General features: G+C 35.2%; 2 protein-coding genes across 2 annotated transcripts in view; one reads left to right on the plus strand and one right to left on the minus strand.

The window, feature by feature from the left end:
• The window catches only part of LOC124377358 (NACHT, LRR and PYD domains-containing protein 12-like), a 578147-nt gene that overhangs the window by 225038 nt on the left and 338130 nt on the right, over window positions 1-14979 (minus strand).
• The window catches only part of LOC124376786 (NACHT, LRR and PYD domains-containing protein 1-like), a 62791-nt gene continuing 55102 nt past the window's right edge, over window positions 7291-14979 (plus strand). Inside the window, 4 exon segments of the mRNA XM_046836061.1 lie at window positions 7291-7442; window positions 8905-9004; window positions 12107-12223; window positions 14524-14640. Of these exon segments, the coding sequence (XP_046692017.1) occupies window positions 8952-9004; window positions 12107-12223; window positions 14524-14640 (287 nt within the window). The 5' untranslated portion in view covers window positions 7291-7442; window positions 8905-8951.

A 14979-nucleotide genomic window follows, 5' to 3' on the forward strand; every position in this document is an offset into this window, starting at 1 on the left:
TGGAAGAACACTCAATATCTGGTACCGGGGAAGATCAAGTTTTTGTTCCCTGTTTAAATATATTGATTGGAGTATTTATTGAGATCTTTTAGTTTCTTCCTTGATTAATTTGCTGTTTTTGTGATTTGATTTAAACCCTGATTGTTTTTGTTTTCATTCTTTTCCCTTTTGTGTTTGTTCTTTTTTTGAACTCCTTGTTGAGCCATTGTGTCTAGGTTCATGAGCTTGTGATGCCAACCTAGTGGAGCTCCTGCCTCTCTGAACCTGTGTGGCCAGTAAATGGTCCAGATTTGTCATTCATGGTTTGAACTTGATCCAATGTAAATTGTTTAACTGTGTGTGTGTTCTGATTAATTGTTTTTATACTCTTGTTTGTTTTTTGTTTATTTCAGGAGCTGAAGGCCTCCAGTGAGGGAAGCTAGCTGTTTTGACCTTTGTGGTGGTGGTGCTTCTCTCAGAGTGTTTTTGCTGTGTCCATTGCATCCCTCTCACTCAGTGTGTGTGTGTGTGTGTGTGTGTGTGTGTGTGTGTGTGTTTGTGTGGAGCATACTTGGGTGAGTGGGGTGTCTTAAGATACTCACTGTGCAGCTAGCCACCCTACTGGTAAGCCTCAGCCTGAAAGTATTTTATTTCTTTTCTCATTCCTGCCTGGTCAACAGTTTTCTATATTTTAGCTGATTATTCTTATGGAGAAATAAAAGCATTTTTGTATTTATATTCACGTCTCCTGTGTTTAGTGGAAACAAACCTTTATTTTGAGTCTAAATTTCCCCATTTATAGAAACGGGGTGGTGTAGTCTGCTTTCCGTTCTAGTTGTATACTATTGACTTTTACCTACCACTGCCCAGCCACACCTGGAAACATTGCTTGCCTTTATGCTGCAAAGCTGGTGTTCCCTGCTCACTGCTTTGAAAAACCGGCATAAAAGTAAGACAGATTACCTGATCTTGAAAAGGAAAAAATGGGATTTCCAGATTAAACTTTTTGAACAACTGACCCAAGCTGAAAAACACCTTATCATTAAAAAGGTAAATTTGGTCTTTTCTGTAACTACCTGTGGTCGGCTTAAAGTGAATGTCTGTTGGGCTGACTGTATTCTAAAAAACTAATGTAGTGAGTCAATTGTAGATGTTTTTTTTTTTTTGACTAACAAGAGCACCTTGACTCCAGTGAAGAAAGCACACAGCCATTCCTGCTTGATATGGGTACAAAGAAGATCAGCATTCATGGATACTACAGAAGAAAGTCATATCATGTAAGTCACTGAGTGGTCTTTATGCCGTTGATGAACTTTTCAAGGCTCACTTTGTGTTTGGTGAATCTTACAGCAAAGTCCTGCATAACATCTACACATTTGTACACACAGCAGTTTATCAGATTGACATTGGCAAGGTCACAGAGAGAATTTTATTTGTTTTTGTTGTGTGGAAGCACAAATGTTCTTGTTCAACATCTAAAGTTAATTCATGGGCTTTTGCCTGGAAAATCACTTCGACTGAAATTTGCTCAAGCAGATTGCTCTTTACAATTTGGGACTTTTACAACATTGACCAGTGCATCTCTGAAAGTGTTTAGTGTAACTGAACTTACTTATTACACACCTTTTGATGTGCAGATGCCCTATGGGTCTGATCATTGTTTTTGGTTTGTTGTACTCTACTGTCATTTAATTCAGATTTAGCTGTCACTTGATCATGTGTCTGTGTAGTTGTTTGTTTTGTCCATTCTGTGTAACCAAACTTTAATCTAAATCAACTGTTTACACATCTGTCATGTTTTAATGTAGACACTTTGCCCACTTTCAAAAAAATAAAAAAGAATGATTACATCTGTGTGAAGACTGGATTAAATCCTGCACATTGACATTATAGAACTATATGTACATATGACATGCGCACTAAAAAGAGTACTTTCTGGATAACACTTGTAGAGTAATCCACAGGAAAAACAACACCAGAGGTGTTTAATGACCCTTAGTGTAAAACTTTTGGAACAATAGTGTAACAATCTACACTCTCAGTGTCATTTTCTACCACTACAGGGTGTCGTTTTAACACTATCAATTCAACACTACATACAGTGTCATTTTAACTCTCCATAGATTGGGACCATATATGATCTTTAGTCGTGTTCAAATCAACAATAAGTGTTAAATTCACACTGCTGATTTTACTGTGTAGGGTTTCTGGGCTCTGTGTATAATTTGTGCTCTGGACCCCCAGATATCTGATCTTTTTACTCCATGTAACAACAATCATTATCAATAAGCATAACACTTATTGTGTCTTCAGTAAGAGACAATAAAGAACTCAATGTGAACAGTTTATTAAATGAACTGAAACTGTGCATACTGTATACAGTAAAGCAATAAACACCACTGTATGGTCTCACACACACATCACTAAAACCCTGTGTGGATTATTATTATCTGAGTGATAAGATCATAAAAGTGAGTAATAAGTTAACAGCAGCTCCAGATTTAGGTAAAATTAATTTAGGTAAAATTAAAAAAAAATAAAATCGGCGATTTTTGTAGTTGTAAAATGCTACCATCTAGTGGTGATATGAGGCACTGCAACTTGTCGAGCGGTACTTTTGACATTTTTGCTGTTTCCACACGGACGGTTTTACTTGTCGGACCTGCGCTTCATTGCAGATTTTAGTGTTGAGACTTGGCGCATCAGTAAAACTAATATTTATTGTTTATTTTTCTGTGGAATAATTTTTTATATCCAACTAAAGGAAGAATGTCATAAGTGCATTTTAAAATAAAGTTTTAATTTCTCCCTTTTCATATTTATTTTAAAAGTGGACGAGTTTTGAGTGAAACGTGAATAATTAAACAAATAATTAAATTAATTAAATCGTTGTTTCTTTTATATATTCTATTATATATTTTAAAATTGTATAATAGCTATCCTATTTTTGTAGAATATTATTAGATACTAGATACGTTGTTATATTTTATTATTATTATTATTATTAGAAAAACGATTATACTGATAATAAACCTTTGTTTAAGTCTAATTTTAATGACATTTAAGGTCAAATTAAAAAGAAATTGCAGATTTGATCAGTAAAACAAATGTTAATGTTTATTTTTCAGTGGATTTAAATATTTTAAATATCTGACTAAAGACTAAATACATTTTAAAATAAAGTTTTTATTTTGCCCTTTTAATATTATATTTAATAAAATGAACAAGTTCTCAGTGAATCATGAATAATTAATCAAATAATAAAATGAATTAAATCGTTGTTTTCTTTAAAAATTAATATTATATTGATAATAAGTTTATGTGTAATTTTAATTAAATTTGAGATCAAATTAAAACTGAACATCTGCGATTTTTGTAGTAGTAAAATGCTACCATCTAGTGGTGATATGAGACATCGCAACTTGTCGAGCGGTACTTTTGGTATTTTTGCTCTGTTTCCACACAGACTGTTTTTATTTGTCGGACCTGCGCTTCATTGCAGATTTCATCAGCAAAAACAAATGTTTAATGTTTATTTTTCAGTGGATTTATTTTTTAAATATTCGACTAAAAAAAAGGACGTGAATAAATTTTTTAATAAAGTTTTAATTTCTCCCTTTTCATATTTATTTTAAAAGTGGACGAGTTTTGAGTGAAACGTGAATAATTAAACAAATAATTAAATTAATTAAATCGTTGTTTCTTTTATATATTCTATTATATATTTTAAAATTGTATAATAGCTATCCTATTTTTGTAGAATATTATTAGATACTAGATACGTTGTTATATTTTATTATTATTATTATTATTATTATTAGAAAAACGATTATACTGATAATAAACCTTTGTTTAAGTCTAATTTTAATGACATTTAAGGTCAAATTAAAAAGAAATTGCAGATTTGATCAGTAAAACAAATGTTAATGTTTATTTTTCAGTGGATTTATTTTTTAAATATTCGACTAAAAAAAAGGACGTGAATAAATTTTTTAATAAAGTTTTAATTTCTCCCTTTTCATATTTATTTTAAAAGTGGACGAGTTTTGAGTGAAACGTGAATAATTAAACAAATAATTAAATTAATTAAATCGTTGTTTTCTTTAAAAATTAATATTATATTGATAATAAGTTTATGTGTAATTTTAATTAAATTTGAGATCAAATTAAAAACTGAACATCTGCGATTTTTGTAGTAGTAAAATGCTACCATCTAGTGGTGATATGAGGCACTGCAACTTGTCGAGCGGTACTTTTGACATTTTTTTGCTGTTTCCACACGGACGGTTTTTACTTGTCGGACCTGCGCTTCATTGCAGATTTTAGTGTTGAGACTTGGCGCATCAGTAAAAACTAATATTTATTGTTTATTTTTCTGTGGAATAATTTTTTTTATATCCAACTAAAGGAAGAATGTCATAAGTGCATTTTAAAATAAAGTTTTTATTTTGCCCTTTTAATATTTATATTTAATAAAAATGAACAAGTTCTCAGTGAATCATGAATAATTAATCAAATAATAAAATGAATTAAATCGTTGTTTCTTTTATATATTCTATTATATATTTTAAAATTGTATAATAGCTATCCTATTTTTTGTAGAATATTATTAGATACTAGATACGTTGTTATATTTTATTATTATTATTATTATTATTATTATTATTATTATTATTAGAAAAACGATTATACTGATAATAAACCTTTGTTTAAGTCTAATTTTAATGACATTTAAGGTCAAATTAAAAAAGAAATTGCAGATTTGATCAGTAAAAACAAATGTTAATGTTTTATTTTTCAGTGGATTTAAATATTTTAAATATCTGACTAAAGACTAAATACATTTTTAAATAAAGTTTTAATTTCTCCCTTTTTATATTTATGTTAAATAAAATGGACGCGTTCTGAGTGAACCATGAATAATTAAGCAAATAAAATAAAAATTAATGAAATCAAAAGACCTTTTTTACTGGGGATAATCTATATTGTAGCTGCAGTGGGCAAAATTGGCCAATTGCTTTGACCATAATCTCCATTTAGCTCTTACAAATACTATAGCAAATGAGAGAGTGCACAGCTTTATCTATCTATCTATCTATCTATCTATCTATCTATCTATCTATCTATCTATCTATCTATCTATCTATCGATCTATTGATCGATCGATCGATCGATCCATTGTACGTAGCCCAGCTAAACTTTAAGAGCTTCTGAGAAAGACCAACCTCCTTGACCCAAGCTATAGGGAGGAGCTTTTAAAAGAGACGATGGAGATGAAAGTGGGGGGTTAGGGTTGTGGATGTGGATGAAGTTGGGAAATTATCTCAAATACATCATGAATGTTTGCACAATGAACATATTAAGATATCAATTTGTTCACTGAAGTTAGTGTTTACTTTATTTAATTACTAAAAGAGTTTAAACTACATTACCCATAATCCTTTGTCACTCTATCAATAGGACAGAAAAACATGGTGCTGTAATTTGTAGATCATTGAAGTGTATACTTGTGCTGTAGTGTTACGGTTTGGATCTCTGTAAATGGGTTTCTTGCACCATAGCAATACGTCATTGTTCAGTGACAGTATTACTGAAGTTATAATGACAGTAAAACAGTTTCAACATCAAGCACCTTCTATTTTTGTCTAAAAGTTAATCCAGCCACAGCACGTCAAAATCAACATCACACTTAATTGTGTAAATATGTTAATTACAGGATCTACCAGCTTAAGGTGGGTTATAAAAGGAGATCAGTTATATATTTATTTCTTCTCATTAAAAATACAATTTTACAGTTATAGATTCCTATCTGGAGCTAAAATGATGTAGATTAGATAATTGATTAACGATATTATATGAGACAGACCGTAAAAAAAATCTTCTAATCTTGCATCTTAACGTCTAAGTTGAGGAAAACTTTGTCGTGACGGATTCATCCCACTAAAGGAAATTATTATTTATTTAACAATTAATGCAGCCCTTTTGTCTGGTAAATGGGGAAAATCCCCGCAAGCAAGAAAGTATTCTAAAACTCGCTAAATATCTCGCTTCTGACACCAAAACTGTTCGATTTTTACCATGTCCAAACAAAACTTCATTCTTGGAGAGGTTTTCCATGTACAGAAGCACATTACATTCACAAAGGGAAAAATAAATCACAGAAAGGATCTCATAATGATGATATAGTTATGGTACCCGGTTGTTAACGATACCTGTGGTGGTCGTTGGTAACCCGGGCCTCGACCGATCCAGTATGAAATTCTGATTCGTGATCCGATATTGGATTTGGCATATGTTTTACACTGGATGAACTTTATAACACAAATCTCCACATTTATCTGGGCTTGAGACCGACACTAAAAGTGTCCTGATTTGTGTAACACTAATGACTGGGTTCAGCTGAAATGCTCTACCTACATTTAAATATTAACAGTTCCTGATAAAAGTGGGCTACATACACAATTTCGATTTCTGTGAAAAGAAGATACTTTAAGCTTTACTGACAATAATTCAAAGTTGATATTGCTCAATAGGATATTAAGTTATAGATGATGACGCACCTTAAATATACATTTTCTGCATTAAATATTTTATTACTTCATATATAAACACTTAAAATCAGTTCTGGAGCAATGCAGAAAAGTACTGGGTTTAAAGCCACATGTCTCATGAGTTTATACTTCACAATTTATAAAGATGTCATGACAAATGAGATTCCTAAAAACATTTATCTGAGACTATGTCTGATCCCTGTTTCCCTCCCTTGTCTGAGAGCTAAGAGCTAAACTCAGGTGATCATTCATACTCTATTCATACAGTCTGCATAGAAATGAGCTGCTGATCATTAAAGGCTTTTGTTCTACATGTTTGCATATTGATATTGAGTTAACATTCATATTGATGACCAGGTAGCAGACAAGCTCTTGTTTTACAGTCATGACCATTCATATTGATGTGCGGCTATTTCAATCCCAACAATACACACACACACACACACACACACACACACACACACACACACACACACACACACACACACACACATATAGAATCGGAAACTGCATCCACTTCCTGTTGTGTCACAGTGCACGTGCTTTACTCTTTGACCACTAAGAGTTTATAAAGAGTAATGAAAGATTCACCCACGTGGAGAATAAGATCCTCACATATATCGTTAGAGTCCTGCACTCATTTTCTACATTTTCCTCAGTCATTTTGTTTCCATTTTGTTTTGTTCCTCTGGTGTGATTTCCAAATCGTCAAAGAGTCGGTTCAAAGTGTCGGTTCAAAGAGTCGGTTCAAAGAGTCGGTTCAAAGATTCGAGTCAGTTTACCGAAAGTGAAAGTGTTTCTCATCCTCGACTCTATTATTAAGGAGCGGTTGGAAAAACACAAAGATGTTCAACAGCAGCCAGAAGCGGTGAGATTCATGTCCAACAACAAGCAGTGCTGAAAAAAAAGTGGGTGAGTTTTTCCTAGAAACGACTTTCTATCAGAATAATGCGTTTGTGTTTTCTATGTAATGGAGTTTGTGGAAAGACCGCAGGGAAACTGCGGCACAGCAGCCGAAATGGAGGACAACAGTTTCTGCCCAAATTCCTCAGTTGGATGTGATGATGTTCTGAGTTTATTGAGGAGGATCTGACATGAGAACACCGGGATTGTTTGGTTGTTCCAAGCTGATCCTGGAGTTGTTGTCATGTTCAGGATGATTTCCCGTAAACAGGAGCAGATCATGTGTTTCTAAGCGGAGGAGATACAGGAAGTGTATCTTCCTCCTTACTAATCCTATCCACTTCCTGCTTCACCGTCTCCACACTATCCAACCTTCTCTCTCGCTCTCATTTTCCTCATTCATCAGCTGCTTAAAATACTCCCTCCATCTTTTTAACACACTCTTCTCACACATTTCCATCTCCATCCTTTATTGCTCTAACTTGCAGTACATCCTTCCCAGCTCGGTCCCTCTGCCTGGCCAATCGGTACAAATTATTTTTTCCTTCCTTAGTGTCCAACCTCTCATACAGCTCCTCATATGCCTTTCCCTTGGCTTTCACCACATCCCTCTTCACCTGTTGCCACATCTCCTTGTATTCCTGCCTACTTTTCTCATCCCTCTGTCGAACCCAATTCTGTTTCTCCAACCTCTTTCTCCTTATGCTCTCCTGCACTTCCTCATTCCACCACCACATCTATTTATCTTTCTTTCTATTTTCAGATGTCACACCAAGTACTTTTCTAGCTGCCTCCCTCATCACTTCTGCAGTAGTTCCACAATCATCCAGCACCTCTTCACCACCACCAAGCCCCTGTCTGACCTCCTCTCTGAATCTCAAACTACAGTCTTCCTCCTTCAGTTTCCACCATCTTATTCTTCTTTCAGTCCACACTCTCCTCCTCTTCTTCTTCACCTCCAAAACCATCCTACAGACCACCATCCGATGCTGTCTAGCTACACTGTCCACTGCCAACACCTTACAGTCTTCAATCTCCTTCAGGTTGCATCTCCTGCATAGCACATAGTCCACCTGTGTGCACCTTCCTCCACTCTTATACGTCACCCTATGATCCTCCTTGATTGGATTGTGCAACACTAATGATTGTGTTAACATTAAAGAATATATATCATTTTTATTAATGATCAGAATATCTCTAATTTTTTTGTAGGGTTATTGCTATTTTGACTCTGTTATTGTTATGTTGTTATATATGCTGTTTAGGGTATATTTGTTTACAGGGAACTCTCACCTGGACCAAGATTGCAGCAGCATTGACGTATCACAGAAATGGACCAAATCGGCCAATGAGGCATCTGTGTCTATGTCTATGGCTTTCACTTCTAATGGGACTTTAGAGGAAGATTTTCCCCCAGTTTTAACTGCATGTTTGTTTTTGTGTTTTCTATGAATGTGATTGATTCCAGCAGAAGAGATCTGCATCTTCAGGACTCTGTGTGTACACGAGCATTGAAAAATGGAGATCCCTGATCAGGGGACAGATCATGTGACCTCACCCTCAAAAGACTGGTAACCTGCCATGTTCTAGTATTTTACTAATGAACTGTTCATATCTACAGTATGGAGTTTCTATAGAAATAATAACTAATATTTATGATAAGAATAAATCTTTAGCACTCACTTGAAAAAGTGGTTGATGAAATAATGTCCCACAACTGTTTATTTTTTTCCTTTTGATGAGTTTTTGTATTTATACTCCCATGTTTCCATTGTCTCTTTGTGAAGACCTGTTTGTTTCTGCTCTTAGTCTATTCCAGGCATGGTAGCATGTTTATATAAGCAGCACTATGGAGATCTGCTACTATTAGGATTTTGTTGTATTTGAAGTTAAATGAAACAAGGTTGTGGCTTTTTAAGGAACTATACTGCAGGGGTGTTTGTTCCCTGTTCACAATCTGTGTTTTGTATGCTACTATTCCTAGTAGGGGTGGGAGAAAAAAATAGATTCACCAAACTATCGCGATTCTTTTTAAAACGATTTTGAGATCGATTTGTTTACCTCAGAATCGATATATATTTAATTATTTTACTTTTCCAGAGAGGTGGTGGGAAGATGTTACCGCTTTTATTCCAACAGAGGGCGAAACGTATTTTGTCGTTGTCTGTATTAGATGACGTCGTATCTGTTTTAAGCTGGTGCGAGAAAGCAAAACCATGGCAGAGGCAGGGGAGCAAACCTCTTTGAGAATTGTTTAACGGATAAAGGTCCTGCTTTAGTCACAGACAATGTGTTTAATATAGTTATCGCTGCCCAATTAAACCGGCTTTCTCCATATTAAGTGCTACGCGCACACTGTCAATCTGGCCTCACAGCGCACACTGAAGCTGCCTGCTGTTGCGAAGTTACTCGGACGAGTACGACACATCACTGGATATTTCCATAGAAGTGCTGCAGGACTTCATGTTTTGCAGAAAAAATCACAAGTTACTGGAGCTCCCTGTGCACAAACTTATACCAGACGTTTCAACGAGATGAAATAGTGCCTATGACATGGCAGTAACAGCTGCACTGCTCTCACCTGAGGTGAGGAAGACAGAAGGATATTAGCACCTTGACTGGGTTGGACATTGGAACAGTTTAACAGCACTTTCAGAGAGTATTGTTTTTAGTTATTTTGTTGCACATTTTAATATTATATTCAAGTTTTTGCTACTTGAAAGTTTAATGGTTCATGGTTCTTTATGCACTATATATGTATATGCTCCTGAAATAAAAATTCAGAAAGATGTGATGCATTATTTTTGTTAATATAACTCATATACAGTCTCTTTAAAGGAATGATCAAGTATTTGCCATTGTCTAATCTTTATTAAGCAAACAAAAATCACAATTTAAACAATGAATCACAATCACAATTCAGTATGTATTGAATCGGCACAAAAGTATCGGGATAATATTGAATCGCCAGATTAGTGAATCGTCCCAGCCCTAATTCCTAGTGTGTAAGAAGTGAGAAAGATTATAATGAATTTTCAACAGAAATATTGTGATTATACCCCATATAAAAATTTGTCTACAAATCTTAGAAACAATGAAACTCAGTCTCATGTCCATTTCTATCATTTTAAACAGTAAAGGAAAGAGCAGGAGATCACAATCAGCAGGACCCAGGTGTTTGTTCCTGTTCACAATCTGTGTTCTGTGTGCTACTATTCCTAGTAGGGGTGGGAGAAAAATAGATTCACCAAACTATCGCGATTCTTTTAAAACGATTTTGAGATCGATTTGTTTACCTCAGAATCGATATATATTTAATTATTTTACTTTTCCAGAGAGGTGGTGGGAAGATGTTACCGCTTTTATTCCAACAGAGGGCGAAACGTATTTTGTCGTTGTCTGTATTAGATGACGTCGTATCTGTTTTAAGCTGGTGCGAGAAAGCAAAACCATGGCAGAGGCAGGGGAGCAAACCTCTTTGAGAATTGTTTAACGGATAAAGGTCCTGCTTTAGTCACAGACAATGTGTTTAATATAGTTATCGCTGCCCAATTAAACCGGCTTTCTCCATATTAAGTGCTACGCGCACACTGTCAATCTGGCCTCACAGCGCACACTGAAGCTGCCTGCTGTTGCGAAGTTACTCGGACGAGTACGACACATCACTGGATATTTCCATAGAAGTGCTGCAGGACTTCATGTTTTGCAGAAAAAATCACAAGTTACTGGAGCTCCCTGTGCACAAACTTATACCAGACGTTTCAACGAGATGAAATAGTGCCTATGACATGGCAGTAACAGCTGCACTGCTCTCACCTGAGGTGAGGAAGACAGAAGGATATTAGCACCTTGACTGGGTTGGACATTGGAACAGTTTAACAGCACTTTCAGAGAGTATTGTTTTTAGTTATTTTGTTGCACATTTTAATATTATATTCAAGTTTTTGCTACTTGAAAGTTTAATGGTTCATGGTTCTTTATGCACTATATATGTATATGCTCCTGAAATAAAAATTCAGAAAGATGTGATGCATTATTTTTGTTAATATAACTCATATACAGTCTCTTTAAAGGAATGATCAAGTATTTGCCATTGTCTAATCTTTATTAAGCAAACAAAAATCACAATTTAAACAATGAATCACAATCACAATTCAGTATGTATTGAATCGGCACAAAAGTATCGGGATAATATTGAATCGCCAGATTAGTGAATCGTCCCAGCCCTAATTCCTAGTGTGTAAGAAGTGAGAAAGATTATAATGAATTTTCAACAGAAATATTGTGATTATGATACAAATTCATCTACAAATTTTTAAACAGTAAATTCTCATGTCCATTTCTATCATTTTAAACAGTAAATTCTCATGTCCATTTCTATCATTTTAAACAGTAAATTCTCATGTCCATTTCTATCATTTTAAACAGTAAATTCTCATGTCCATTTCTATCATTTTAAACAGTAAATTCTCATGTCCATTTCTATCATTTTAAACAGTAAATTCTCATGTCCATTTCTATCATTTTAAACAGTAAATTCTCATGTCCATTTCTATCATTTTAAACAGTAAATTCTCATGTCCATTTCTATCATTTTAAACAGTAAATTCTCATGTCCATTTCTATCATTTTAAACAGTAAATTCTCATGTCCATTTCTATCATTTTAAACAGTAAAGGAAAGAGCAGGAGATCACAATCAGCAGGACCCAGCTGTGTCTCCATGAAGAGTGATGGGTCTATGGATCATCCTCTCTACTTCAGTAATGAAAACCCCTCACCTGTACACAGGTAACATCCCATAATTCTCATAGTTAAAGTCACAGTTAATGGCTGCACTACACAGTCATTAACAGCTATTTAGAACATATGTTTACAATATGTTGGGAGCTGCCAGGATGTACGCATCTCCTGCCTTGGGTCAGTGTAGAGGGCAGATTGTTTCTGTATTTGTGGTGTTTTAAAGCCTAGTTTTAACTCTTGTCTCTCTCTTTTTGATTGACGTTGGCCGACACTGAAACAGAGTTCACAGCACCCTCCGTCCTCCACTCGTGATCCAGCGCTCATGCATGCACTTGCTGCCACAAACATATATACTGTAAAGTTTATATATTGCAGTAGTGTCAATTGCTCTGTTTTGCTCAATGAGGTACTGTAATTAATGAAATGAACAGATTAGTGTATACTATCCCGTAGTGATCACCATTCTTTAAGACTCCTGGGTAAGCTTGGCCATTTCTCAACTTACCATATTTTCAAGTTATGATGGGGTCATTGTCCCACATCTCCATCTTTAGTCGGGGATCATCAATCTCCATACCCCCTGTCCTCTACATCTGCCTCTTTCAAACCAACTACCTGCATGTCTTCCCTCACCACATCCATAAACCTCCTCCTTGGTCTTTCTCTTTTCCTCCTTCCTGGTGTCTCCATCCTCAGCATTCTCCTACTGAAATACCCCATGTCCCTCCTCTGCACATGTCCAAACCATTTTAATCACACCTCCCTCACCTTGTCTCCAAAACATCCTACATACACTGTCCCTCTAATAAACTCATTTCTAATCCTGTCCATCCTCGTCACTACCAATGAACTTCCTAATCAGTGTACCAAATTTTGAAATGGTTCTTTTTGACCTTCAGACACCTTATTCAGAACAAGAAAAGAAAATGATTATTATCAATTAATTAATTAATTTTTATCTGATTTTACTTCTCAAACAATGTCAGTAGGTCTGAATAATGATCAGTTATTTTAAAAGTTTAGAAAAAAGTTTCCTAAACAGATTTTGTTGATTCTAAGTAAAAATGGTGTGTTTATAAAAAATGAACCTTGCAGTCAAACAGTAAAGAGTCAGCATGAGCCATGATATGAGACGTGTCTCCATACAGGCTTCACAAGATCAATACTGACACGTGTCAGGAAACTCAGCACAGGAATAAACTCAGTGTTCACTGCCCAGAATTGTTGAGTTTGTCTGCTGATTAGTTTGTGTATTTATTGACTATTTGTGATGAATATGTTGTTTGTTGCAGCTCTTAGTTTATACCAAGCTGTGTTTTTCCAGCCATGGTAGCATTAACATAAAGGGTTTATAGTAACTATTTTCAGATCTGCTGTGAATTCTCTACAGTTTGAAAATGTTGAGCAGTAATGTACTACAGGCATTTCATTGTGTTTCAAGTTAGAGCTTTCAAAATTATTTTTTTTAACAAAATGAGATAGCATTTGCATTAGTGTAAACATTAACAGCTGAATGAAATAAAACAATTCTCACAAAAATAAGATATTTGAAACAAACTCGCAATGTCCTGCCACTGCCCATTTCCATTATTTAGCTGTTTTTCTGCTGAAGTTTAAGATACAGGACGTGTTTACACACTTAAATTCAGGCAGTTTTGCAGTCATTATTATTAAATGTGTTTGTGTGTTTTTATGGAAGATTGCTGATGATTTGTGTGGTGTGGGAGTGGAGCATTGTGGTGGGGTTACAAAAGGAATCTCATCCAGGGTTCCAAATGCTACAAACTGACCTGTTACACAATGTAGAGAGAGAGAGAGAGAGAGAGAGAGACCGGGCAGAGCTGACGGTGTGTATGCAGGTTTTGCGTTGGTGTGGAGGAAGAATGTGCATTACCACGAGTGTGTTTGTTTGTGTGTGTGTGTGTGTGTGTGTGTGTGTGTGTGTGTGTGTGTGTGTGACACCAGTTCAGTGTCGATCTGTTGGACACGTGACCACACACACCACACGTGCGCTGCCTGAACTGAGACTATCTGGTGTTTTTTTTTTTTTTTTTTTTTACTGAAAATCAGCAAACTATTCTCAGAAACTATGTGTCCACACATGCACTTATTTATTTCATTAAATTGCAGCGTTGCCATCATACAATCGCACAAACAAACATCACAATTGTGATACAATTAATCGTGTAACGCTATTTCAAGTTAAATGTAACAAATTTGAGGAGTTAACAGTAATATTGTGATTATGATACAAATTCATCTACAAATTTTTAAACAGTAAATTCTCATGTCCATTTCTATCATTTTAAACAGTAAATTCTCATGTCCATTTCTATCATTTTAAACAGTAAAGGAAAGATAGAGAGATCACACTCAGCAGTGCCCAGCTGTGTCTCCATGAAGAGTGATGGGTCTATGAGTCCTCCTCTCAGCTTCAGAACTGGAATCTCCTCACCTGTACACAGGTAACATCCCATAATTCTCATAGTTACAGTCACAGTTAATGACTAAAGCTGGAATTCTGATCTATTGTTTCATTTTCATCTTTTTCTCTCAAATCCAAATGTCTTCAGTGTCGAGCAAAAACCCAAAGAACTGGACTTCCTGTTCCAATACTTTTGGAGGTTTGTGTAGGAAGAATAGAAAAGTAGGAAAAAGTGGGAAATGAAAACAGGAGCACATTTAATTCTCCAGGTGCACAATGTTGGAGTTGTATTCAGCTCTGTGTTCTCCAAGTGTTCCTGCTCTCACTACAATTATTGTAGTACAATTTGTGTTCAGGTTTAGACTCCAGTATTAAAGTG

Source organism: Silurus meridionalis, chromosome 23 (genome assembly GCF_014805685.1).
Source record: "Silurus meridionalis isolate SWU-2019-XX chromosome 23, ASM1480568v1, whole genome shotgun sequence".
Taxonomy (NCBI): Eukaryota; Metazoa; Chordata; class Actinopteri; order Siluriformes; family Siluridae; genus Silurus; species Silurus meridionalis.